Source organism: Perognathus longimembris, chromosome 23 (assembly GCF_023159225.1).
Source record: "Perognathus longimembris pacificus isolate PPM17 chromosome 23, ASM2315922v1, whole genome shotgun sequence".
NCBI lineage: Eukaryota > Metazoa > Chordata > Mammalia > Rodentia > Heteromyidae > Perognathus > Perognathus longimembris.
Genome location: NC_063183.1, coordinates 30931941 through 30958962, shown reverse-complemented (window position 1 = coordinate 30958962; position 27022 = coordinate 30931941). Strand labels below are relative to the sequence as shown.

General features: G+C 45.1%; 1 protein-coding gene across 27 annotated transcripts in view; it reads right to left on the bottom strand.

Annotated features, from left to right (window-relative positions):
* Ppip5k1 (diphosphoinositol pentakisphosphate kinase 1) overlaps positions 1-27022 on the bottom strand; it is a 41848-nt gene continuing 14826 nt past the window's right edge. For 16 of the 27 annotated variants that reach the window (XM_048333222.1, XM_048333220.1, XM_048333219.1 and 13 more), the window contains 17 exons: positions 26569-26700; positions 26293-26414; positions 25839-26021; positions 24429-24570; positions 23794-24017; positions 23336-23463; positions 23014-23128; positions 22740-22847; positions 21666-21782; positions 21359-21523; positions 19206-19355; positions 18481-18571; positions 15233-15358; positions 14468-14530; positions 8388-8525; positions 6050-6163; positions 1-1932 (listed from right to left, as the gene is read on the bottom strand). In XM_048333222.1, coding sequence (XP_048189179.1) covers positions 1058-1932; positions 6050-6163; positions 8388-8525; positions 14468-14530; positions 15233-15358; positions 18481-18571; positions 19206-19355; positions 21359-21523; positions 21666-21782; positions 22740-22847; positions 23014-23128; positions 23336-23463; positions 23794-24017; positions 24429-24570; positions 25839-26021; positions 26293-26414; positions 26569-26700 — 2993 coding nt within the window. In that variant the 3' untranslated portion in view covers positions 1-1057. Of the gene's footprint in view, positions 1933-6049; positions 6164-8387; positions 8526-10012; positions 10196-14467; positions 14531-15232; positions 15359-18480; positions 18572-19205; positions 19356-21358; positions 21524-21665; positions 21783-22739; positions 22848-23013; positions 23129-23335; positions 23464-23793; positions 24018-24428; positions 24571-25838; positions 26022-26292; positions 26415-26568; positions 26701-27022 lie in introns of all 27 variants that reach the window. The other 11 variants (XM_048333238.1, XM_048333239.1, XM_048333241.1 and 8 more) reach the window with 9 other exon arrangements.

Sequence of the window (27022 nt, the reverse complement as noted above, 5' to 3'; positions counted from 1 at the left end):
TCATTATTTCACGTTTATTGAGCACTTACAATGTTCCGGCCCCTGATTCCAATGACTGACTGCATTAACCCTCTTACCCCACTCCCAGCCCCATATCTTTGGGAAAAGCTTCATAAATCACACCTGGTCCTAAAGACACATGATATAAGGACACATTTCTTGGGGACTCTGGAGTGTTTCGTCTTTGGCCAGTCTGTCCCTGGCAAACTACAGAAATATACATATATATGTATATATATATATTAAATCTTTGTGTCTGTACAATATTAATCCCTGCTAACTGCTTAAAATAGAACCTGATTCTCTTTTCTATAGCATCTTCTAAGCCAATTTGCCCCCACAACAATAGGAGGCCCAGCTTCACACACCCCAGAGAGTTTTAAGTAGTTACTCTGAAGTTGCAATAGACTCAACCTATTCATCCCTAGAGCAACTTTCCAGAAGACCAGGGCTGGGACAGAGGGGCACTTGGACATGACATGGAAACACTCATAAGTCCAGTGTAAAGATGAGCAGGCAAGAATGGTGTTCGCTTGGGAAGGGATCTCTACTTTTGTAGATGCTTCAGATGGCCATCTTAGACTTACCTGAGGAGTGCTAGTAAAGACAAGTGTCCCCTGAATGCACAGGTCATCTAAAGGGGACTTGAGAAATTGTGTACATGTCCCCCAGAAAGGTAAAGACCTTGAAGCCTTCTACTTTGCCTTTGCTGTCCACCTGCAATGGTGTCTTCAGCAGTTAAGTGACATATCTTTTAACAATCTAGGATTTCTGTGGTGCTCAGAGTAGGTTAGGAAATGGCAGATCAGCCCCACTCCAAGGAAACCCTATTCAAGTTTAATGGCTAAGTGAAGAGCCAATGGCAACTTGGAACATGAAACTGGCTCAACCCCCAAACACAGCGACAGCACAGCCACATCACAGGCCAAGAGGACTGCTTCATTGTCAGATTCCTCTGGTGTGAGTCAAAGCCTCGCTCTGGCCAGTGACATAGCCAACAGAAAAGGTTGCTGGCTCAAATAGCTGGTATAGTGTGACATCTCTAGTGAAAAAATGATTAATTACATGTTGCTGGTGGAAGGGGTGCTTGCTGGTCATGGGCTCCAGCCTGGCTTTGAGGGTTTGGATCAGTAGGCGGACACTGGGCTTGGGGAACATCCTCTCTAGGCAGCTGATCGTGTACTTCAGGGACCACCCAAGCCTGCTGATTAACCTCCTCGGGAACCTCCTGGGCCTGCGGATCAATAATATCTGCAGGGAGTACTCGGGAAGGTTTAACCTCAGGGAAATCTTGAGACAATAGGTTGATTGCAGAAGCCTCCTGGGCCAGCCTGCCCACTTCCACGGCAAACTCCTGGTGAGGCTGGCAGAGCTCTTCAAGGATCTCTTGGGTGGGCCTGCTAACTTCCACAAGGGCTTCACGTTCCAGGGCCCTACCCGCGATGGGGAACCCATGGAGCAGCATGCTAACCCCCACAGAAACCTCCTGGCAATGCTGGCTGGCCTCCTCGGGGTTTTCCTGGCAACGCTGGACAACTTCCTCAGAGGCTTCCTGGTCCAGGTGGCTGGCCTGGCCTGGCTGGCACGTGTGGTCAACAGGACCACAGTCCTGCAGTGGCAGGCTCATGTCTGGGCCTTCCTGGCGTAGCTGGCTGACTTCCTCAGCAACTTTCTGGTTTTCTGGCTGGGTCATTTCCACAGGTGGCTCCTGAGGGCACTGGTTTGGTTCCAAAATCTCTTGCTGTCCTTCTATGGAAAACTCTTGCATTCCATTCCCAGGGGCCTCCTGGAGCAGCCCAAAGTCTTGATTTTCTTCAGTCACATGTGCATTTAGGGAGATTTGATCATTAAAGCCAAAATGGGAGCTGCCATCCACTGCAGTAGGTGAGGAAGGACCAGCACTGGACACAGTGCTGGAAGGGCCACTACTATCTGCAAAGCAAAGTCAGGAGACCAAGTCACACAAGCTGGAAGAATAGGCTACTGACTATACAAACGTTTCAAATGCTAGAACAGGTGATCTGTGCTACTCATGTTTTGGAGGGAAAAGAGTCTGAATTATAGGGGCTGGGAATGTGGCTTAGTGGTAGACTGCTTGCCTAGCATGCATGAAGCCCTGGGTTCGAGTCCTCAGTGCCAAATAAACAGAAAAAGCTTGAAGTGGCGCTGTGGTTCAAGTGGTATAGTGCTAGCCTTGAGCAAAATGAAGAAGTTCAGGGACAGTGCTCAGGCCTTCAGTTCAAGCCCCAAGATTGGCAGAGAGAGAGAGACAAGAGACAGAGAGACAGAGACAGATACAGAGACACAGAGAGAGACAGAGATTCAATTATTTCTGAGTTGGGCAGGTTCCTGAATTTGAATTTGCCTGACTCAATAACTCACCCTAGCCTAATGTATTACAAGAAGAATAGCTCTAAGGCTCACCTAAGATTCAGGAGAAAGTGAGATATACTTCATTTGGTTTTATTTTCCACAAATATATTCCTGTCCCAACTTGAGATTCCCATGGCTCCTCATTCCTACTTTGATGTGTATGAACAAGTTAGCCAAGCACTTCATAATTAGGGTTATATGTCAAAATTGTAATTAAAAAAAAATCAAATTACCAGCTTCCATCTCTAGAGGTTCTAATTCTACAGGTTTAGTGAGGGTGATGAGAGGTCAGGAGAGGATGAGGGGAACACCATTTTGCTGAAACACTCTTATTTGTTTATTTGTTTTGTTTTTGTTGCCAGTCCTGGGGTGTGGACTCAGGGCCTGAGCACTGTCCCTGGCTTCGCCACAGCGCCACTTCTGGCCGTTTTCTACATGTGATGCTGAGGACAGATATACGAGGCAAGCACTTTACCACTGGGCCACATTCCCAGCCCCGAAACACTCTTATTTGAACCTGATACAAGCCTTTTGTTAGGAATCATTTTTAAAAGGAATCTATGTATTTCTCTTATTTGTATTCCAAGAGATAACTAAAGAACAGAATGTAGAAAAACCTGGCAAGTCAGAAGACTAGGGAATAAAATTGTTTATTTGAAGAAAGAAGACAGCCATGGAATCTCCAAATGACAGCAGGGATTTTTGCTTTGTCAGTTGTGGGGCTTGAACTCAGGGCCTGGGCGCTGTTGCTAAGATTTCTTGCTCAAGGCTAGTGCTCTACCACTTTGAGCCACAGTGCCCCTTCTGGATTTTTGGTGATTAATTGGAGATAAGAATCTCATGGACTTTCCTGCCAGGGCTGGTTTTGAACTTCAATCCTCAGATCTCAACTTCCTGAGTAGCTAGGACTACAGGCATGAGCCGCCAGCCCCCGGCTCAGAAGTTCTTAATTAGACTTTATGGGGGGGGGGGTTTACTGTTCCCTTTGAGGCACTAGTGAAAGTCATGAATTATTTGAAAATACTTATGTGAATCTTTACATATGATTCCTGGGTTTCACCGACTATACCAGAAACCCATCACAAGGTTAACCTAAGGGTAAGATCCTCTAGATTTTAGAAAACACAGTGCCAGAGGACTACACATATATGTACAAAACATAAGCCAGGTACTCTTGGTCTGGCACCAAAAAAAAAAAAAATGTTAACTTCCCAGAACTATTTAAACATTACCAAGAAACAAAGATCAGAACCAAAAGACAACCCACACATCAGGAGAAAATCTTTAGCTATTTAACAGACAAAGAATATCCCACATATACAAAAAGCTTGAAAAATTAATAGAACACATAATCCAATTAACAAATGCCCAAGTGAGTTAACTAGATAGCTTTCAAAGTAGTTTCAGCCTGTAATTCTAGGCTGAGACTTACAAGATCTTAGTTCAAAGCTAGCCTGGGGGCTGGGAATGTGGCTTAGTGGTGAAGTGCTTGCCTAGTATGCATGAAGCCCTAGGTTCCATTTCTCAGCACCACATAAACAGAAAAAGCCACAAGTGGCGCTGTGGTTCAAGTGGTAGAGTGCTAGCTTTGAGCACAAAGAGAGTCAGGGACAGTGTCCGGGCCCTGAGTTCAAGCCCCAGGACCGGCAATGGGAGAGTGCCAGTAGAAGGGAGGAAGGACAATGAAAAGGGTGAATGAGGATGTATGAAAAGTGAACCATAGGGCTGGGAATATGGCCTAGTGGCAAGAGTGCTTGCCTCGTATACAAGAAGCCCTGGGTTCAATTCCCCAGCACCACATATATAGAAAATGGCCAGAGGTGGTGCTGTGGCTCAAGTGGCAGAGTGCTAGCCTTGAGCAAAAAGAAGCCAGGGACAGTGCTCAGGCCCTGAGTCCAAGGCCCAGGACTGGCAAAAAAAAAAACCAAAAAACAAAACAAAACAAAAAAAAACCCCAACAACAACAAAAAACAAATACAGAAAAGTGAACCATAAACCAACTGAACTTGTTTTCAGAGGAGGAAGTGGCGCTGTGGCTCAAGTGGTAGAGTGTTAGCCTTGAACAAAAGAAGCTCAGGGACAGTGCTCAGGCCCTGAGTTCAAGCCCCAGAACTGGCAGCAAAACAAAACAAGCAAACAAAAAAAGAGTAGGGGAGAGGGATAAGGAAGAGGGATAGAGGGGTGAGGTTGATGGGTTACACTGTATAGATGCATGGGAAACAATAGACACTTAAATAAAGCTATACTTTAGTTAAGGCTAAACTTGAAAAGGCAAGTCATTGATATGTGAGTTTCAATTTCTCTCTTTTCCTCTGTGTCTTTCTCTCTCTCTCTCTCCCTTTCCTTTTCCCTTTCCCACTCTTTCAAGGAACAGAGGAGGCATGTTTCAAACAAAGAAAAGAACATTATTTTGGGCTGACAGGTTCTCAAGACACAGAGAATGCTTCCTCTTTTTTTTTTTTTTGCCAGTCCTGGGCCTTGGACTCAGGGCCTGAGCACTGTCCCTGGCTTCTTCCGGCTCAAGGCTAGCACTCTGCCACTTGAGTCACAGCGCCACTTCTGGCCATTTTCTGTATATGTGGTGCTGGGGAATCGAACCCAGGGCTTCATGTATACGAGGCAAGCGCTCTTGCCACTAGGCTATATCCCCAGCCCCCAGAGAATGCTTCTTTCATAGACAGGCAGACTACAAAGAAAATGTTTCCCAATGAAAGTCTGACATTATTAGATGGAAAAAAAATGGAAAGAAAATGAAAAACTGCAAGCTCGGTCTTCCTATTATAAAATTTGTCTTCAGGACCAGAGGTGGCTCTGTAATCCTAGCTACTCAAGAAATAGATCTGAGGATCTGTTCAAAGCCAGCCCAGGCAGGAAAAGTCTGGGAGATTTTTATCTTCAATTAGCCACCAAAAAACCCAGAAGTGGTGCTGTGGCTCAAGTGGTAGAATTCTAGCCTTAAGCAAAAGAATCTCAGGGACTATGCCCAAGCCCTGAGTTCAAGTCCCAGGATTGGCATGCACATATGCATACACACACACACACACACACACACACACACACACAATCTGCCATCTGACTTCATATCCAGCTAATAATCTCTTTCACACAAATCCAAGAATCAGAAAAAAAAACCGAAGAGGGAGAAGTGTAAATCTTTTCATATATACTCCAGGAGAAACACAAAAGGGGCAAAGACCTGGCAACTCTGGGGCAATCTGAAGATATGGGAGTGGATTAGAGTGCCGGAAGACGGTAAAATTGTACAACAGCTAATCATGATGCTGAAATAGGAATCTTTGCTCTGGCCTATCTGAGGAAAGGCACGCTGATTTCAGTCTTTCCCTAGAAGCAGGATGATAAGGGAAGGATTTTCTCTCATTAGTGCCTCACCTGTATCCCTACCTCCCACCGCCACTGGGATCTCCTCTTCCCTGGAGTGAGGTCATTCCTGGTTTGTCTCCTTCCTACTCTGACAACTACATAGCCCAAACTGGCCTTGAACTCACGATCCTCCTGCTTCTGTTTCCTGAGTATTGGAATTGCTAGCCTAAGTGACCACACTGGCAATGCTTCGTCTTTTAACTCTCATTTGCTTTCCCATTATGTGACAAGTCTCTCATCCACCAATCTCTCTCTCTCTCGATCTCTGCCTAGGTAGTTACAAAAGTTTACTTACACCAAGGGGGCTTCTCAGAGCGCTGCCGGAGTTGCAGGGGAGGTGAATGAAGAGTACGGGGTGGAGAGAATGGGCTGTCGGAGGCCTGGTTGCTGTGCATAGAGTCAAAAAGGGCTGTGGAGGTAGAGGGAAGAGAGAGAACAAAAAGCATATGAAGAATCTAAGAACTACAGGTTCTCAACACAAATTCCAAGTCAACTTACCGTTCCTCAACCTGGAAAGCAGCATATCCTGGGGACCCCTTGCCCAAACTCTTTTCAACTTTAAAAAAATGTTATATTATGAACTTTCTCAAAAAAAGTAGTTGAGGGGCTGGGAATATGGCCTAGTGGCAAAAGTGCTTGCCTCGTATACATGAGGCCCTGGGTTCGATTCCTCAGCACCACATATACAGAAAATGGCCAGAAGTGGCGCTGTGGCTCAAGTGGCAGAGTGCTAGCCTTGAGCAAAAAAGAAGCCAGGGACAGTGCTCAGGCCCTGAGTTCACCGCCTAGGACTGGCCAAAAAAAAAAAAAGTAGTTGAGAGACTTACAACCAATATCCATACATTTATCTCCTATATTTAACATATTATTATTTTACCATTTTTGCTTCATTTATTTTAAGTTTTTTTTAATTGTCAAACTGATGTACAGAGAGGTTACAGTTTCATACGTTAGGCACTGGATACATTTCTTGTACTGTTTGTTACCTCCTCCCTCATTCCCCCCTCCCCTCTCCCCCTTCATTTATTTCTTCATGCTTAAGTTCTTTGTTCTTTCTTTCACACTCTCTCATTTCTTTGGACAAAAGTTTAAATGCAACTTAATAAGAGAAGAGTCTTTTCAACAGATGCTGCTAGGAGAATGGCAAGCCCCATGGAATAAGCAATCTGAATGCATAGCTCACAACTTAGAAAACAACTCAAAATACATCAGAGGTCACAATGTAAAAATGTGAAATTTAAATCTTTTAGTACAAAACATAAAAGATAAGCTGTATGATCATATTGACAATATGTTTTCTGACACAAAAAATCTATGGGCATACTGTATGAAAGAAAAATAAATTAACATTTGAATTAAAATTATTACCTCTGGGAAAGTTATTGTCAAGAGACAAAAAATGCAAGCCACACACTGCTAACAATTTGTATGTCACATATCTGACAAAGTACTGATTTTCAGAATAAAGAACATTCAAAAATTGATAAGAAGGGCTAGGAATGCGGCTTAGCGGTAGAGTGCTTGCCTAGCATGCATGAAGCCCTGGGTTTGATTCCTTAGCACCACATAAACAGAAAAAGTCAGAAGTGGTGCTGTGTCTCAAGTGGTAGAGCCGCTAGCCTTGAGCAAAAAGAAGCCAGGGACAGTGCTCAGGCCCTGAGTCCAAGCCCTAGAACTGGCAAAAAAAAAAAAAAATTAATAAGAGGGCTGTGATGTGGCTCAGTGGCAAAGAGCTTGCCTAGCAAGTGCAATGTCCTAGGGTCGATCCCCAGTCCCCAAAAAGAAAAGGCAAAAAAAAAAAAATTTAATAAGAAGAAAATCCAATTCAAAGTTTATAAAATATTGGAACAGATTCATAATATCATAAAGTACACAGATTGCAAATAAGTGTAAGTATTTTCAATATCACCAGCTGTAAGAGCACTATGGATAAAAACCATAGCAAGATGCCATACTGTATCTACTAAAGGTCTAAAACAAAAGCAAATGATAACGTTAAGTACTTCAAAGTAACTGTAACTTTGTGTGTGTGCTAGTACTGAGACTTGAACTCAGGGACTAGGTGCTGTCCCTTAGCTTTTTCACTCAAGGCTGGCTCGCTAACACTTGAGCCATAGCTCCAGTTTCTGGCCTTCTGGTCATCAGCTGGCGGTAAGAGTCTCCAGCTCCTGCCCAGGCTGGCTTTAAACTGAGTCCTCAGATCTCAGTCTCCTGAGTAGCAAGGACTACAGGCGTGGGTGAGCCGCTGACACCTCGTGAGTACAGATTTTTCAAGCTTAGTTTTTGCATCTTTGTGGAGGTGTAAGTATCTTTGGTTTTTTTTGTTGTTGTTGTGGTTGATTATTTGGTGGTAGTAAAGTTTTAACTCTAGGCCTCCTACTTGCTGGGCAGGTAGGTAGTTTACCACTTGAGCCAGGCCTCCAATCTAGCTTTTAGCTGGACAATTGCTCAAAACTTTTCTACCCAGGCTGGCTGTGAATCATGATCCTCCAAACCTTAGCCTCCTGAGTAGCTAGGACCAGAGGTGTGGATCACCAGCACTCAGGTCCACTGTCTTTTAAACTTATTTCTTCTGTACTAAGAACCATGGGTATGGAGATAGAGGTGGGGGTACAAAATAAGATTGTTCATACCTGCTGATGCGTGCGCATGGGTATCAGTGTGGCGCTGACAGACATTACTCAAAAATTCACTCACTTGACGTAAGGAAAGGGCATTATGCAGTGTTTCCAGGGGGTAGATAGTGGGCACCATGGAGCACCCTTCAAATCCTGTTGGAAAAAGAGATGAGCAAAGTCAATGTTATTTCTGCCAGATCTACCCCCCGGATGGCCTTTGAAAGCATGGAGAGTCCCTGAGAGGCATCATGAGAGTCTGTGTCTTTGTGGAGTATGGGGTATCCGAGATATCCAGGACAGGGGAACTCTTTAGAGCCCCTGGGGAAGACTATTAATCTCATCTTCAGATTTCCTAAAAAGTCTAGCAGTTAAAGCCTCCAGGCAAATCAAATCACCTCTCATCCTACCTACAGAGAGCCTGTAATGTTCCAAGGAAAAATCAACAGAATCTCAGTGGGGTCAGCACTAGCATTGCTCTCGAATTTCTGGGGAAATAAAAACAAGGATCCAGAGGTCAGGGGTGAAATTATAGCTCTAATGTGAGGCAGGGAGGCCATGGAGCTGGGAAGAAACAGTGGATTTCAGGTATCATGGAAAAAAAATAAAAACAACAGATTAGGGAAAAGGGCATGGAATCTGAGGAGGGGTACATGCAATTTAGGATGTGGGTAGAAAGGCTAGCATACTTGGATGCAAACTGAAAGGGCATGCAGTACACATGAAGCTCAGCTGAGGAGAACTGCATGCATGAACAGGGTGGGGAATGGAAGTTCTTTCTTGGTCATTTCCATCACATAAGGAAGCTTTTCCCTTCTGCTCTACTAGAAGGCTACAGACTTGGAAGGATCTTTCTACTCTATTAGGAAAATGAGGCAAAAGAAGAAATCCTGGTTCTCTTCCTCTAAATCCAACCATTCCAATATAGGTCTACCAGGCTGGGTAGGGTCAAAGGCAAACCTAACTATGTACCTTAATCCCACAGACTCATTGGAAAAAAAAAACACCCATTGGAGGCCCAAGAAACATCATCCCAACCACATTCTCAGAACTCAATCTTGCCAATGCCTCCTCTACATCTCATGAAAGGAACTCCACGTAGGCAGGACAGCAATATCTATGTGAGACTTAAACCTCCTATTCAACAATGACTAAAGCCCATAATTCCCAGTTATGATACGTGATCATCTTCTAAATGCTAGCTTTTGTTTGCCTCCAAAATACAATTGAGGCTTTGGTGCCTCAGTTTCCCTCTAAAATCTAGTGGCAGGAGGACAGAGGAGTCTCTAGCTCCTCATAGTGGTTTGGAAAATGTACAGACTTGAAGATGGTGGCTGTAGAGGATTATTAGAGCGGTAAGAACAGATTTCAGGGCAAGAGATCTCTCCTATTCTGAACAGAATTGGGGAATGGGTGACATTAGGGGGTAGTGAGAAAGGCGAATAGGAAGGGGTTGAGCAGCCAATGCTACAGCTACCAGGCAGCCTGGCCCCAATCCCATTCAAGCAACCAAATGCAAGTCACATAACCTTCGAGCAGGTAGGAGAAAGGACTAGATAGACTGTCCTGCCAGAAGTGCAATGAGCAAAGCAATCAGTCCCAAGCCAGGGTAGTGGCAGCAGCCAGCCTGTGGCAGGGGGTACCGTAGAGGCACTCGGGGTCATCCTGGCCTGAGCGCAGCCAGTTCCGGAAGAGGCGCAGGTGGTAGGAGCACTGGTGCAGGTGATGCGCCAGCGTGGCATCCAAGGAGACTGGCCGGCCCCTTGGGCAGTCAGAGGAAAAACTGCGCAGCAACCGGACCACAGGGTGCTGGTCATCCAGCAGCTCTGGAGGGGTGGGGAGATCACGGTAGGAAGCACAAAGATAAAGAAAGAGAACAGGGAGAGAGAATGAGGAGGGCACTGACTTTGAGCATTCCTGGGAGTAGTTGAGGGGGCCATTCAGATCCAAGGTGAGCTAACAAGGAAGCAAAGACGGTCAGAGCCACTGGCATCCCTTGCAAGGAAGAAGAGCATTGGCATAGTAAGACTCAAAGAAGGGACTAATAAGGCCTCATCCTACAAGTCCCTCTCCTTCCTCCTTGAGCACAACTTGGTCAGTGCTTGCAGAGAGCGGTCATACCATTCTGGATAGGAATGAGCGGGCACTTCTGTGGCTGGGATGTCTTGGGCTCCGGTGTCCCTGGTCATTCTTGGACAAACTGTAGCCCAATTTTCAGGAGACTGGACTTGTGAGGTTGCGATAGAGATGAACGGTTCAGTCACTCAGAGAAGAGGCTTTAAGAATGGTATTGGGTATCAAGATAAATCTAATTCTGAAAAGGCTCTTGAAGGCTCAGGACTGACCCTCAGAAGCAACTTCTAAGATGACCATAGATAGGGACTAGCACTAGGCAGCTGGCACAAAAGACTGACAGGAAACCTGATAAAGAATGCCCTTGAAACAGTGCATGTGAAAAATGAAGTTTCTTAAAAGTATCAGTTTTAGCTAATCATCCTCTTACTCTTGCTCAAGTAAATATTTTGAAAGGTATGCATAAGTCTCAGGACATGGAATGACACTATCACAGAGGCTAAACATGAGATCATTTTATATTTTGTTCCCACTGCTGATGAGTACAACTGCATTTTTCTTTAGTGGTGAGTGAAAGAGCTTTGATTCTGAATCCTTTCTTGAGTTCTTGGTAATCTTTGTGGATGCGTGAGATTCGGCTACAAAAGGTTGAAGGCACTGAAAAGCATATGGTTGTGGGTGGGGGATAATAAGAGAAATAGCCGAGAAAGATCTCATGAAAAGGTATGGGGGGGGGGGTGTCTTAAGACCAGATGTAAAGATGGGCAAGACCATGAGTCCAGGAGATTGGTATAGAGATGACAGGGTTAGGGCAGCTCAGAATGACTTCTCAGAATTCTCCAACTAGAACTGGTCTCATGAACAAATGGTCTTCAGAGATGTTAGTGTGGATGTCAAAAGAGAACTCAGCTCTACCTAGGTTAGTTTAGCGAGCACTGAGAACTGACTATACCAATGGGTCACACAGTTGTGTGGGCCCCTAGAAGATAACGGGCTGGACTAAGCCATGGGGCACACTCTGACATTCTGGATGAGGGGGAGCCATAGTCTCTCCCCTCTCCTCTATCCCTCCCCCATATTTATTAATTTTGGTGAGTTCAGCATACGGTTTACTAATGGGGCATACTCATCATGTGTTGAATACAGACACAGGATATGACAATTGAACAGAGGCAGGGATGGACGGAGGACTGTTCTTCCATCAAAGTATGGAGACAGCATTGCCTTGCTGCCTTTCTGAAGCCAGGCCCAGGTTTCTCAGATGGTTCAAAGCCAGATACCATGCAAGGAGATGGTGCTGATGGGACTGTAGGTTGGCACACTGCTGCTGATAATCTGCCACAAGCCATTATAAACAGCAACCACTCTGTAATCACTGAGTCAGTTGAGCAAGACCGTAGCCGCGGGGTAGGGCTTAATTTGGTCTTAAAGACCAAATTAAATCAAATTAATCTTCTTTAGCAAGAGACGCAGAGCTCCAAATTTCTCCTTACGACAGTTAGATACTAGATCGTGGCTTCACAAGCACATTAGCCTCCCAGCTCACACATGAGAAACATATGCAAGGTATTCAAAGCGATCTCAAATTTCTTTTCCTGCACCATACCTGACTGGCCCAGATCTGTCTTCCTCACCTCCTTATGGGAAAGTCAATTACTTCCTTCAGCTGGTGAGTTCTGCCAGCCAGAACTTCAAGGAACTGGGGATGTGTAGGTTTGAGGATGTTTTATAAACCTAGGTCTTTTCTTATAGCACCTAAGAAACTCAGAGATGGGTGACATAGCTAGCATTTAAGGGCCCCAAGCTTCTGGTGCTTTATTAAAGACCTTGAGTTCCCAGCCTGGAGTTGATGTTATCAGGTTTTATTTTGGGGTGATTGTCATAGTACATGATGGCTAGAAGAGCTTGAAGCTAAATGAGTGGGCAATAGCCATGTTGCTCAAAATGGGGACTTCTGCCATCAGAAAAGCCTGGGGGAAGGGAAAACCAAAATAAGCATATACTAGTCAACTTAGGGAGAGATTTCAGCAGCGCCTAACAGACATATGACCTGATAGAGTTAAAATATAGAACCCGCCACTGGTTAGACAACAGGAGATCATCAAGAGGTTTTTCAGCTAGAAAGTCAGGTTAACTTTATCTTCCTAAGAGTCTTAGCTCTTGGTCAGAAGAAATCTACATCTAGCAACACTGGATTTACCTTGAGGATAAAAGACAAAGAAGACTAAAACCCAAAGCTTAGTACCAAAGATAAGAAGTTCAACAGGGAGTGAGCCTTGGGTTCTTTTGCCAAACCCTACAGACACCAGAACTCTTCAGGTTTGGTTCTTTTTTTTTTTTCGTGTGTGTGTGTGTGTGTGTGTGTGTGTGCGTGTGTGTGTGTGTGCATGCGCACATGCATGTTCTCGTGTGTGTATGCATGTACACATGGGTGTGCTGGTCCTGGGGCTGGAACTCAGAACCTGGGGCTGTCTCTGAGCTTTTGTGCTCAAGGCTAGTGTTCTACCATTTGAGCCACAGCTCTACTTCCAGTTTTTTTGTGGTTGATTGGAGATAAGAGTCTCTCAGACACAGACTTTCCTGCTTGAGCTGGCTTTGAATTGTGTTCCTCAGATCTCAGTCTTCAGATATGCTAGAATTACAGGTATGAGCCCCTAGCCTCTAGCACACTTCAGTTCTTGTGTTTTTTGCTTTGTTTTGTTTTCTTCTTTGGTCATCGGGCTTGAACTCAGGCCTGGGCTCTGTCCCTGAGCTCTTCTGCTCAAGGCTAACACTCTACCACTTTGAGCCACAATGTCACGTCCCATTTTCTGGTGGTTAATAGGAGACAAGAATCTCACAGACTTTCCTGCTCAGGCTGGCTTTGAACTGCTATCCTCAGATCTCAGCTTCCTAAGTAGCTAGGATTACAGGTGTGAGCCACCAGTGTCTGGCCAGTATTTTTTTTTTTCTTTTTACCTCTTTGGTATTTTTTTTCTTTACACAAATTTCCAAACTCACTGCCGTGGTGACCTGGCTCTTCAATGTGCTTGCAATGTATTCATTCCTAGGCTTCCCCAGAATCCCCAGCAGACATCTCAAATCGTCACTTCCAGCTTCTCTGAGACAGTTTTATCATTGATAAGCAAGAACCTTACTAAAAAAACTTCATTTAAAGACTTAAGGTACAAGGGTTAATAGTGTAGCTCACTGGTACACATGTAATTAGCATACATGAGATCCTGGGCTCAGTCCCCAGCACCAAACACATCCCAAGTAGAACAATAGGAAGAAAAAACAGCTATGGTTCTTCCTCCTTTACCTACGATCTACTCCTCCTTTCTTTTCTTCTTTTATCCCAAAAGAACCTGGGCTCTTATTTTCTAGGCTCAGGTACTAGGTTAGTAGTAACATAAAGCAGATGTCAGGAGCACAAGAGCCACACAAAGTACATAAAAATGGCAGGAGATAGGTATATGAAGATGGGAAACTACATATTCAAGACCAGTTCCATTCCAAGTAGGTTTGGGAGCGGAGAATTACAGCACTTCTCCAAAAGATGGACAAATTATCCACCCCCATCAAAAGAGTTAAAGGAAAGAAAAAAAAAGGAAGATAAAATTATATAAGTTGAGGAAGGGGGAAGAGAAGAAATTAGTCCAATCTAGGCAATACTATTCTATTTCTAAGAAAGGGACCGTTATCATGTCTGTACACAGCCTGGCAGTCATGTGATAGGAAAGGGAGAGTGAAAAAAAAAATCAATGTTTTGGTGGTGATGTTGACAAAAGTGACATAATGGAGATGATGATGATTATGGAAGTCAGACCCTGAGTTGCCACAGGGATAGGTCAGCCCGGCTGCAGCCAAGGCTAAAGTTGTCACAGGGAAATGTCCCAGGAGGGACGCTTAGTGAGTGGCTCATTAGAGAAAGCAGGGTGTCAATACAGTGGGAGAAAAGGCAAAGTCAGTGTCAGAACTCAGAGATTAAGTGTCTGGAGGTGACATGGTGAGGAAGGATGATGTTGAGTCAGAAGCAAACGTACCGTTAGTCGGATGCTTTGCAAACGACACAGAAAATCGTTTTACGGCCGGGACAAACAAGAGCTCTGGGGAGAAAAGACATCATGGGGATTATACCCACCCCTGTGCCCACCCTCTGCTTTGGAATTTGCCCACCGTCAGCACATTCTGTTCTTTAGTCCGTTACAGGACCTTGGTCCCAAGTCTCACCCCTTAGGATTCCTGACTACCACATTTCAATCTTTTCCTTTGGATGGAAACTCTTATTAATCTGCATCGTCTCTACCACAACCTGCCCACAGCAACCCTAATTTTGCCATCATGTCTTTCTAGTCACTCGAAATTAAAAAAAAAAAAAATCTGTGTAGAAACTTTCCTTCCTTTCCTGAATCTCTTTCTACCTTAACTGAGCAACTTCCCCCATCCTTGATTTCCTGGATTTTAATCAATGCTCCACTACATTCATCCTGACCATGGGCCATCCTCTTGGTCCTCCTCGTCCCTACAAACCAGAATCCAGGGAAGATTACGAACTGATGCAGCAAGGCTGTATGTGGGAGATTATGAAGGGATAAGCATAAATAAGTAGTATTTGTATGGTAACAGCAAATGCAAATGGAAGGGTGGAAGGGGTTCTGGTTCCTTCTCCCATGTATTGATGAGAAGACTGGTTATAAGGCCACTGCCAGTGCCATCTTAAGCATGAATATATCTGGAGCTGTGCCCTTGCCGGGAGGCAAATTAAAAAAAAAAAAAAAAGAGTTGCCCCCCAAAATCCACCCACATACCATCTCGATGCTTCAGACTGGCAGGTGGTAGCTTTTTGCCATGGCTGCGAGCGTAGTCCTGAAGATTTGGGGCGCTGGAGGAGCCACCCAGCACGGTGGTGCTGAACAGCCCTGTGCACTGGGAGCCTGCAAGGCCGGGAGTAGATTAGTAGCCAGCAAAGCTGCACACAGAAGCACACACAACTTCACAGGAGAACATCTACACACACACACACACACACACACACACACACACACACACACAGAGCCATTCAGTACTACAACCACATGGCCATTCCACATAATCAGCGCTCACTACTGCCCAAAGCCATACAAGGCAAGCAAAGTCAGGATTCTCCTGAGGATCTACGTGGTGGAAACAAGAGGCTGCTACAAAAACAGTGTTAGTCGTATTAGGGAATTCAAAGCTACTGAAAGAGATAAGACTGTGGCTTCTAGATGGCTCTCAGACTTGCTAAAGGAATAACTAAATCCCTCTAGGTTGCCTTAGAGTTAATTCAGTGCCCTTTACTATGGATATAGGATTTGAGAAACCCAGAAACCTATTCCCTTATAGGTCTGAAAGGAAAAACTTTGACTGAAACGAGGGGCTGGGTTTGAAGCACATAATTGGCACCCTTCCAACTGTTTCTAAGTTTTTCATCCACCATCCTCTTTCTTCAGCCCTTTTTACTCATGCTCAAGAATGAGAGTATGAGACTTGTTGCAAGGACTCAGAGACCACCTACTTCAATGTTTTCTCTTTAGGGACAAAGAAACAAAGATCCAAAAAGATTTCCTTTGTTCAGTGTCACACAGACAGCAAGGACTGAAGGAGATCTTGAATCCAGGTCTCTGCTCTCAGGACCAACTATATACATTCAATTAGAAAAGAAATAATATTTTTCATAGAGGAAACAGCATCATTTCTGAAGTGAAGATGGACACGAATTGGAAAGCACATGAAAAGTCAGCTGAGTATATGCAGATATGCCTATCATGTGCTGGTCACCCTTCTAAGAAGAAAGCAGGAAACAATAACATGTATTTTCTGCTTTCAAAATGTATTGTTTTGTAAGCTTTATGATCAAAACCAGATACTCATACACATAAATTCAAAGAAAACAAAGAGATCCTATTGGGTTCCAGTCAGGGGCTTGAATAAAACCTGAAGACTCTCTAAAGAGAATGAGTCAAAGCCAGTCACCGACCCCCTATATCTGATCTAGCGTTGAATTCACTCTGTGTGAGCTACCACTATAACTCACAAGGACAGAGAGGTCATGAAGAGACCAAATTGACCCAAATTCTTAGGATTTGTCCTCTACTTCCAAATACATCTTAGTCAAAACTCTATATACTGTAGAGGTATCCAGTTTTCCTTGATCTCATAAAGAAAAGATCACGGTTTCAAAGGTCCTAGGATTTTGGAGTCAAAAGGGAAATCAGAAAGCCCAGGTGGCAAATGATTCCAAGACTTTTCTTTCTTTTTCTTGCCAGTCCGGGGCCTTGGACTCAGGGCCTGAGCACTGTCCCTGGCTTCTTTTTGCTCAAGGCTAGCACTCTGCCACTTGAGCCACAGTGCCACTTCCGGCTTTTTCTATATATGTGGTGCTGAGGAATCAAACCCAGGACTTCATGTATACAAGGCAAGCACTCTTGCCACTAGGCCATATTCCCAGCCCCCCAAGACTTTTCTATGCTGTCACTTCTACCTTTCATGCTCACAGGGTCTAGAATGGGATCCAGAGAGTAAAAAACAGCTAAATATGTCTGCTTTTTTCTCAAAGAAGCCAAAACTGGCTGGCTGCATCCCAGACCACCCCAAGTGCTGTCCTATATTGGCTGCATCTCCTAAACAATTTTCTGGGGCAGTCATGCAAAGCCAGCTCTTCCCTGTCCTCAGATCATCCCCGAGGGTTGCCTCTACCTTACCACCAACCATCTGTCAACCAGTTAGTTCCATGTGCGTAAATCCTTTGCCTCATTCTTTTTGTTTGTTTTTCAAATGTGGAGGGGTCTCACTACGTTGCCCAGATGATCCCTGAACTCCTTGGTTCCAGCAATCTTCCTGCCTCAGTTCCTCAAGTAGCTGGGATTACAGGAATGTGTCATGGTTCCCAGCTGCCTCTGCCTCATTCTTAACGTAATTCCCACTTCACTAGACCAGATACACCCTGCCACTTCTCCTGCCTATCTGAAAACTATTTTTCACTGAGACTTCTGGGGAGAGGAGTCCATATCACAGATCTCTATATATTTTCCACTTATTTCTCAGGCCTCAAAGCATGTAATTTATTTCAAGGACCTAGAAGGCAACCAACACACTTTCAGAAAATTAGTCCGGAAAGTTACCAAAGCATTTAATCTCTGTACTGGTCATAACCATTTCTGAGGGCCAAGAAATTAGATGCCAAGAATAAAAGTTAACAGAAAACCTTAATAGAGAAAATACTAGGACAAGATTTTTTTTTTAAAAAAATAAGGGAACAAGTTCAGACCGCACACAGTCATCTCTGACCTCCAGTTCTAATTACTGGCTCACTTAGCCACTATGTTTAGAGACAGCCCCTCCCAAGGACCACCTCCCCCTCCCAAAGAATACAATACCCTCTGAGGCTTGGTCCTTCCTGCAGTCTGTGTTCTTAGAAAAGGTTGAATGATGCTCTCCATCCCTTTGCAGGGATCAAAAAATCAAAGAGTCACTCCCTCAAAGTCCTGAGGGAGGCCTCTGCCACTACACCAGTCTCAGATTTGTCCCTCAATCTTCCGGAAGGAAAGGAAAAAAGTTACAGGATTAGGACAGGATGGAGGAGAGGTCATGGAGGTAGGAGGGGCCAGAGCAGGGACGTGAAAAGCACAGGTTTCACAGGAAGACAAGTTCTCCATATGAGGACTATGACAATTACGGGGTCACAAGTACCTCTACTGATAGCTCTGTCACTGTGAACTCTGAAGGTTCAGAGTCTCCATGGGCCCTTGGCTAGAGGGACAGATAAGGAATGAGAGGGGAAGCCAGAAAAATCCCTCTCCTTCGGGGATATGGGGCTTATGGAGAAAACCAAAAGGTAACACCTTCCTGGGACATAGACAACCATCTGAGAGCCATGTTCACATCTAACTATAGCTTCTCCCACTTTATCCTCCCTATCCCACCTGATAATTCCACTGACTGGATTGTCCCAATTCCCATAGCAAAGGTTTCCTACAGTAAAAAATAAACAGATAACCCTTTCCAATGACAGGTGGGAGGTGCTGGAAAACCGTACCTAGGCCACTCTGCTTTATCTCTGTTGGTGGCCGTGAAGAAGAAAAGAGCCGGTAGCCACCAGGTCTGGAGGATGAAGTCTCAGAAAGCACCTGCAGAAAAAGGATTCCATATTATCATTTAGCCACCTCATCCCAGAAGTATAAAACCAAGGTCCTGCATTCTTGCCCCTACAAAGCCAAGCAATGTCAGAAAGTTTGGAAGAACCACAGGCTTCTTATGGGGGAAGAGAATGAAAAGAACAGAGTGTATTTGCAGGGCAAACTGTTCAGGGGATCCTTCCTTGCTAGATGCTACTTCTGTTTCTTAGATGTTTGTCCTCACAGCCCTCCCACTCCGATCTAAGCATTCATTACTTGATTATTCCAAATTCTCAGATTCTCTATGCTTATCTGTCCTACCCTGAGACATAGAAAGCCAATCTTAAGGGCTCAGTCACAAATAAATCTAGCTACTCTCTCTTCTTTCCATGGGACATCGGTGATTACTGAGCCTACTAGGTTTCTCAGTTAGACCAAGAAACTCACTTCTCCCCACCCAAACCCCCCACTATGGAACTGTGACACTCCTAGACACATGAGGCTGATTTTGCCAAATGCCCACGAGGGCCAATCATACAACCCCAACATACACGCATCCCATATAGTTAGTGCTCTAGATCTCTAGGTTTCAAAAGGCAAAGACAGAAGCAGGATCCCAAAAGGAAGGTGAGGCAGGGAGGGCCACCTGTGTGCAGGACGCCAGGTGAGTGGTGGACACAGCCCGGGGCTGTAGGCCGATGGCTGGGGAAGGCCGGGGGAGGTCTCCTGACCTCCGGCGGCGCCGTCCCCTCAAGGGGATCAGGTCCAGGTTCCCCGTGCACTGCATGTTCATGACCTGCAATTAGACCGGATGGAAAGCCGGTCAAGGCCCCTTTAACCCCCAGGCTCCCAAAGCCCAAGTGCCTATAGGGCAGAGCTGAGTAGAGAGCTGGAGAGGGTGACCAGCTAGGGCACAGCGTCTATGAAGGTCACAGGCATCACATATAATCTAAAACAGTTAAAAAAATATGAGATGACAAGAAAAGAAGGAGAGGGGAGGACGTCATTGAGAGGATAAGATAGTCCAATGCCTACACAGCAAGGAGAGGAGATATTAATATTATAATTAATATTATAAGGCTGTGTGTCCAAGGAGAGAGAGATTTTCTTACAAGGCTGAGGAATATATCCTGAGCAGCCATTATCCTGGCTGAGCTTGGGTCTAAGCAACACCAGTCACTGGAAGGAAGGAAGATGATTATAATAGGAAGCTTCCTGAAAGAAGTCAGTCTCATCAAGTCTAAGATGCAGAGAGCTCTCTTTTGCCTATGTCTCCTGTATTTAAATCAAAGGAAAAAGGGTATCAGCCAGCACAAAGGTGAAAGAAGACAGCAGCCTGTGTGAATGTGGAGAAGCAGATTGTTGATGGAAGACAAGGGGTCATTCAGGTCACTTGATCTATTTCACAGGAGTCTGTGGAGTAGGCAGAACACTATGACTACCCAGTTACCCAACACCTCAACAGAAAACAATGCATATCCCAACTAAAGAAACTGTGGCATATTCATATCACCTCAAAACCACCAGGAAAGTAAAAAGGTGAGTCCAGAAAAGATACTGCAGTCTTAGCTTTCTCGAAAATCTGATCTGTAAATTTCTGGCTGAAATCTATAAAAGCTAGTTACAGATTCTTCTGAGATTCCCTTTAAATGGAAAAACCCAGCTATAAGATAGAAAATTGTTGCAGAGCCAAGTGAACAGATTTATGGCTTCAGAGCAGAATCCAACTCACAAAGTCAGAGTCTCTGAGACATGGGAGCAAAAAGGGTTCCACTGGGCCAAAGAAAGAAATAGGAAAGAAACCAAATTTAAAAACCCCAGGATAGGGGGCTGGGGATATAGCCTAGTGGCAAGAGTGCCTGCCTCGGATACATGAGGCCCTAGGTTCGATTCCCCAGCACCACATATACAGAAAACGGCCAGAAGCGGTGCTGTGGCTCAAGTGGCAGAGTGCTAGCCTTGAGCGGGAAGAAGCCAGGGACAGTGCTCAGGCCCTGAGTCCAAGGCCCAGGCCAAAAAAAAAAAAAAAAAAAAAAAAAAAACAAAAAAAAAAACCCCAGGATAGTTACGTGGATGCAATGGGAGAGCAATGACAGTTCTTTTCTCTAGACCTGAGAGCTAGAACCAGAACTAGAAATGAATGCAAGAATAGCAGAACACAGGCCCAGGCAGTAATAAGCCTCTTTGTTAGGAAAGAAAGACAGACCTTCAGACTGATCCATTTCTGAAACAATAGTAGTCATAGTCCTAAAGGGATTAAAGGAACAGGTATATTTGTTCATGTCTGAGCTATTTTTACCCAAGGCAACAAAAAGAAAGAGACCAGCCTTTAATATCATTATATTGTTACTATAGTTACTGTTTAATGAGTGTTTGTAAAATGATCATTACTCATACTTTACAGAGGGAAAAAAGGGTGAGGCTTAAAGAAGTTACTACCTAGGCAAGGTCACACAGCTCCTAAGAATCAGACCAGTAAGTTAACCCAGAATTTATGCTGTTCTATCCTATTTCCTTCTGAAGAACTGCCTTTTCAAATCTGTCCAGAGGCCCCCTCACTCTCATCTCTTAAAACCTTTATCTCTCAGGCACCCTTACTGGCAACTCTTTTCATGTCAGAAGAAGCAACTAGCTTTAAGAAGGTCTACTGAGGGGCCAATTGTGAAAGAGAGAGTAGGTAAAACACATCAGTCAGGGACAAGGGGAGTCTGTTTCAGATTTCAAAGGAGTCAGTGAATACACTGATACTGCTATGACCACTCCCACCCATTTATCTTCTTCCCAAGCCCCTCCCATTACCTCCATGGAGCCTGCTTTCCGGTTACGAATGAGGGGTGATCTCCTCGGGAGGCCCGGGCCCTCAGAAGGCTGCGGTGAAGTCTGCAATGCCCGGTCTGGCTCATCTGATGCCTTCCCTGGGCACAGGTTCTCCATGCTACCTTGATCTGTTTTTATCTCCTCATTCTGTTCAATAATAGGCAGAAAGGAGAGGGGTTAATGACTTCCAGCTTCCTAATCCCAAACTCCCTACGATTTTTTCCCAATCAATTTTCTACCACTTGATTTTTTGATTCCTTTAGTCCCAAATCCCATCCCAGGCACCTACCTCAGAAGAGGCTGGACGGAATCCACAGCCAGCTGGGGCAGTGCCTTCTTCCTCAACGCCTTTCACTCCAGGGCTGAAATGCAGCTCCACGTGGAACCGCTCCTCAGATAAAGGATCCTATGGGGTAATCACCAGAGGGGGGGCAGTTGGGAGAAGCTGGATGTGGTGGTAGAACAGGCAGGGGCAACAGAGAGGAACTCCAGAGGATACATGTTCTCAGAGCCAAGGTTCCAGGGTCCCACACCACCTGGGGCTGATCTGTTATAGCGCCTCTCTAACTGCAGTCTGTTATAGGATCCTCAGCTGGGGCTGATCTGTTATAGCGCCTCTCTAACTGCAGTCTGTTATAGGATCCTCATTCCTTTGTTTCTCACTATGTATAATTCACCACTCCCCTGGACTTTCAAATTTTGGAATTCTAGAACCTGTCCCACCCACCTCTTATAATTCAGCTTTGTTCTGGCACCAATACATACAGCAGCACATTAAAGACATCTTTGTGTAGACAGGTGCAAAAGTGTACATACAACCATATTTGAGGGGGAAAAGACTCCGCGACTCCCAACATCATCCCAAATCCTGTCTTATCCCCCATATCCGAACTGTGTTCTATCTTATCTCTCTGGCTCAGCATCACCCCAAAATATACTTTTCTATTTCAAAAAGGACTTTCTGGATCCTATGCTGTGTTGAAGTGCTGCATCAATCTAGACTCTACAAATTTTAGGGTAAGAAAGTTCTCTCTCTCTCTCTTTTTTTTTGGTCGGTCATAGGGCTTGAACTCAGGGCCCAGGTGCTGTCCCTGAGCTTTTTTGTTCAAGATTAGCACTCTACCACTTTGAGCCACAGCTCCACTTCCATTTTTGTGGTGGTTAATTGGAGAAAAGATTGCCCGGACTTTCCTACCCTGGCTGGCTTCAAACCACAATCTTCGGATCTCAGGGGCTGGGAATATGGCCTAGCCTCCTGAGTAGCTAGGATTACAGGTGTGAGCCACCCATGCCCGACTCTCTCTTTTTAAATGGAGGTAGAAAGAAGGGGACCTCTCCTCATCCCACCCTCTTTGCTCCTCACCCGTGTGTTGTCCTCATAAAGCATGATAACAATCTGGGTCATGTAGTTGAGCTCTGAGATGGCACTAAGATAAGCCAAAGCTCGCTGCCATTGTGCATCCTGGGTCTCCTACCAAACACAAAAAGAGGTAAGCCAATGGCCAAAGGGAGTTAGGGGATGGGCAGGGAGCTAGGGAGAAAAAAGAAAACTAGCAGAAACATAGACGGGGAAGGGGAGTAGAAGAATGCTAGAAAACGATGTTCATTGGCTCAGAGGGAAGAAGGAACATCCTTACATCAAGAAGTCCTCCATAGCGGAAGACACTGAGGAGGGAGTGGACGTGGCTCTCACTGGTGAAATAGAGACGTGTTCGAACGTGACGGCCTGGGGAGAGCACTCCTCGGGAATACCTGCGGTAAGAGTGAAATGACAGAATCAAAACAATCCTTTTCCCACCCTTCCACAAACTCCCTCCTCCCACAGAAAAGACTTTTCCTCGTCTCTTCATCCCAACATCCCTTTCCTTCTTGGTTCCCCAAGCTGTCCCGGCCTTGCTTTCCCAGTTCCCAACATGTCCCCCACCCCTCCATTCAGCACCCCTCCCAGCCCTCCCTCACAGGGGATGCAGCTTGTTGACAGACTCATCCTCGTGAGTTCTCTGCAGGTCAAGTAGTATCTTCCGCAACAGTGGAAGACAGAAGCCCACAGCAATTTCCAGTTTCTCCTCCCGACTGATCCCGTACTCCTAAGGGGCCGTAGGCCAGGAATAAGAAATGCAATGGATTTTGTTTTTCTCTATCTTTGCATTCCCAGCCCCACCGAGATCATGCTCATCTTCATCTCAGGTCTAGGGCCCCTTTTCTGTCTATTACATTCCCCCTCTCCAAGTGTCGGTGCGATTCACCTCAGGTACTTAACCCAGAGCCAGAGTGGATTCTGAGAATTATAACAACTCAATTAATTGCCTCTCTAAAATTCCTTTCTCTATTCTCCAAACACCTCTCCTTTCCAACTTTCCTCTCGATTCTTTCCCCAATCCCCTTATCCCTAAGTAGTTCCCTCGTGTGAGACACACCTGGGGGATGACCACATCAGCCAGTGCCTTAGATAGACGGAGCAACTCTGCTGTGCCTTGAAGTCCCAGACTCCCATTGTGCTGCACATCATACTTGACACAGTCATAGATATCAGGGATCTTACTGATATCATAGCGCCCACTCTTCTGTCGAAAGTCACGCTCCAGCTTGCTCCAACGCTGTAGCATTAACTCTAGTGTCTCACTGTGGTAAAGTTGCAGGTCTGGGAGGAAAATGGGCAATCAGATAGAGCCAAAGATTTTACCTCCAACAACAGACACTGAGAACTCTGGAGAACCAGAGAGACACGGATGCTTTATTTCAGACGTTTAGAAAAGCACCCAGGAGGGGCTGGGGATATAGCCTAGTGGCAAGAGTGCCTGCCTCGGTATACCCGAGGCCCTAGGTTCGATTCCCCAGCACCACATATACAGAAAACGGCCAGAAGCGGCGCTGTGGCTCAAGTGGCAGAGTGCTAGCCTTGAGCGGGAAGAAGCCAGGGACAGTGCTTAGGCCCTGAGTCCAAGGCCCAGGACTGGCCAAAAAAAAAAAAAAAAGAAAAGCACCCAGGAGTGCATAAGAAATGCACGGATACCTGGGATCTTAAAGGGAAGACAGCAGTGTTCAGACCCACCTACAGATTTTGGATCCTGCATCCGTTCCCGGATCTGGTGGGTGAGGTTTTCAATCAGGGAAAATACCTGATCACAGACCTTCACAGGATTCTGGATGACAGTCATGGAGTTGAGCAGGGAAGTGCTTCCGGTGGGAGCCAGCTGTGGGGAAGAGAGAGAAGAAAATAGACACTGTTCTCATTGCCCAGATAGATGCCTATGAGCTTATTATAGGTCTATTTGTTGGCTGGCTTCAATGAATATTCTTAGGCTACTGGACATACTAGTAGTTCTAGGGCCTTCTATACATATGTGTGCTAGCATATAGTCATCTAAGAGGGTCTGATCCTAAAAATTGTGGGGTACAGAAAAAATAAAACATATCTAATTTCTTTTCTTGATGACTCTAGATACACATGAAAATATTGAGAAATAAAGATTAAACCAGAATGCAAAACCATTTGGTGTAAACCAAGGGAAAAACTCATGGGGGGAGAAAGGGGGAGGGAGGAAGGGGCAATGAGGAAGGAGGTAACAAACAGTACAAGAAATGTACCCAAGGCCTAACGTATGAAACTGTAACCTCTCTGTACATCACTTTGACAATAAGAAAAAAAAAAGATTAAACAAGAATTCCTCAAAGAAAAAAATCTCTAGACTATTTTGATGAGGAAATATTAGCAATATTACCCTACCTAGACCTAGAAGTTCAGAGGAGAACATAGCAAACACAGGCAATGAACTCAGCTACTTTAGCTTATTTAGGAACCTATCAGAAATAGTTACATAACAATGTGAATGTAGATAATGCCACCACACTATATATTTTAAAATGGCTTAAGTGAGCCGGGCATAGTGGTTTAGTCTTATGACAGTTTGTGTCAGATCTGGCTGCCAAATTACACTTGATGATAAACTTACACAAATATCTTTTTAATTTTTAAAAGTTCAGATAAGAGGGCTGGGGATATGGCCTAGTGGCAAGAGCGCTTGCCTTGTGTACTTGAAGCCCTGGGTTCGATTCCCCAGCACCACATATACAGAAAATGGCCAGAAGTGGCGCTGTGACTTAAGTGGCAGAGTGCTAGCCTTGAGCAAAGAGAAGCCAGGGACAGTGCTCAGGCCCTGAGTCCAAGGCCCAGGACTGGCAAAAAAAAAAAAAAAAAAAGTTCAGATAAGAGAATTGTGCACATGTGCTTATCTCAAAGAGTTGTTGCAAGGATTAAGATCATATATAGTGTGTATATATACACATTATATGTATCACATACATATGTACATTCATATTTACACACACACACACACACACACACACACACATATCACCTAAAATAGTCCCTGGCATGTAATAAGTACTGTTTACTATTATTTAGAACTTTAGGAATTTGGGATCCAGGGTATCTGGGGCAGAGAGACAGGAAGAACCTGACCTGATCATAGTCCTCAGGGCCAAAGGGTGCATCCTGCTGCAAAATGTGGTGCAGCCGCGCCTTCACCCGGTGCTGGCAGCTGCTCAGGGAGTCACTGTCACTGTCCAGGAGCCCGTTCATGTTGGCACTCTTCACCATTTGTACTAAAATGGGTGTCAGTTCTCCTTCTAGAGCCAAGAGGCCCTGGAGGGGAAGCATAAAGTCCTTTAGTTTCTCATCCTTTCCCTTTGGTCTTTGGCCTAGGTGGTCCCAGAGATCAAACAGGAGGTGGCTTGAAGAGCTGGGGTGCAGGTCAAGGGGCCATTTCCTACCAGTTATTCTCAGGTCCTTCTTGGTAGTACAGAAGCAAGCTCTGAGTTGGCATACCACCATCTTGACATTTCCCCTCTAGTGTTGCAAACTCTGTTTCTCTACCTAGTGGCAGCTGGGACTATGGAACAACTGTAGGATGTACCTTGGCAAAGGCAGCTGCAGTCATCTGGACACGGCCTTCATCAGAGGCATAGATCTTGAGGTCATGGCGGAAAGTGCTATGGAGACGAAGTAGCCCGCAACCAGGAAATCCAGCATAGTCACCTGGTGGGTAAAGCAGAGGATGAGGACTGAATCCACATGAAAGAAGAATATTAACTTCCCCTCTGTCTCTTCTCTTTTCTACCTTTATTCTCTAATAATCTTATCTTAGACCTTCTAGGTATTCATACCACCAACACCAACACCAAACACTTACCCTGGCCTCCAGGGTACATGCAGCGAAAAGCTCGCCCCAGCTCCTCAGCCTGAACGCGCCCGGCAGGTGTTAGTTCTCCACCCCACTTCAGAACCAGCAACAGAGATGGCGACAGAGTCTCCTGCTGTACTTCTGAAGAAAGAAGGGGCAGAAGGCAGGCTTAGATCTAGGTAATATGGTGAAAATATCAAAATGTTAGGTTTTCTGCCTAACAGAGGCTGAGATCTGAGGGCTGTAGTTTGAAGCCAGCCCACACAGGAAAATCTGTGAAACTCTTATCTCCAATGAATCACTGAAAACCAGAAGCGGAGGTGTGGCTCGGGTTATAAAAGTGCTAGCCTTGAGCAAAAAAAATATCAGGCACAGTGTCCAGGACTCTGAGTTCAAGCTCTTGTACTGGTAACAATAACAACCATCACAAACATACACACACAACACACACACACACACACAC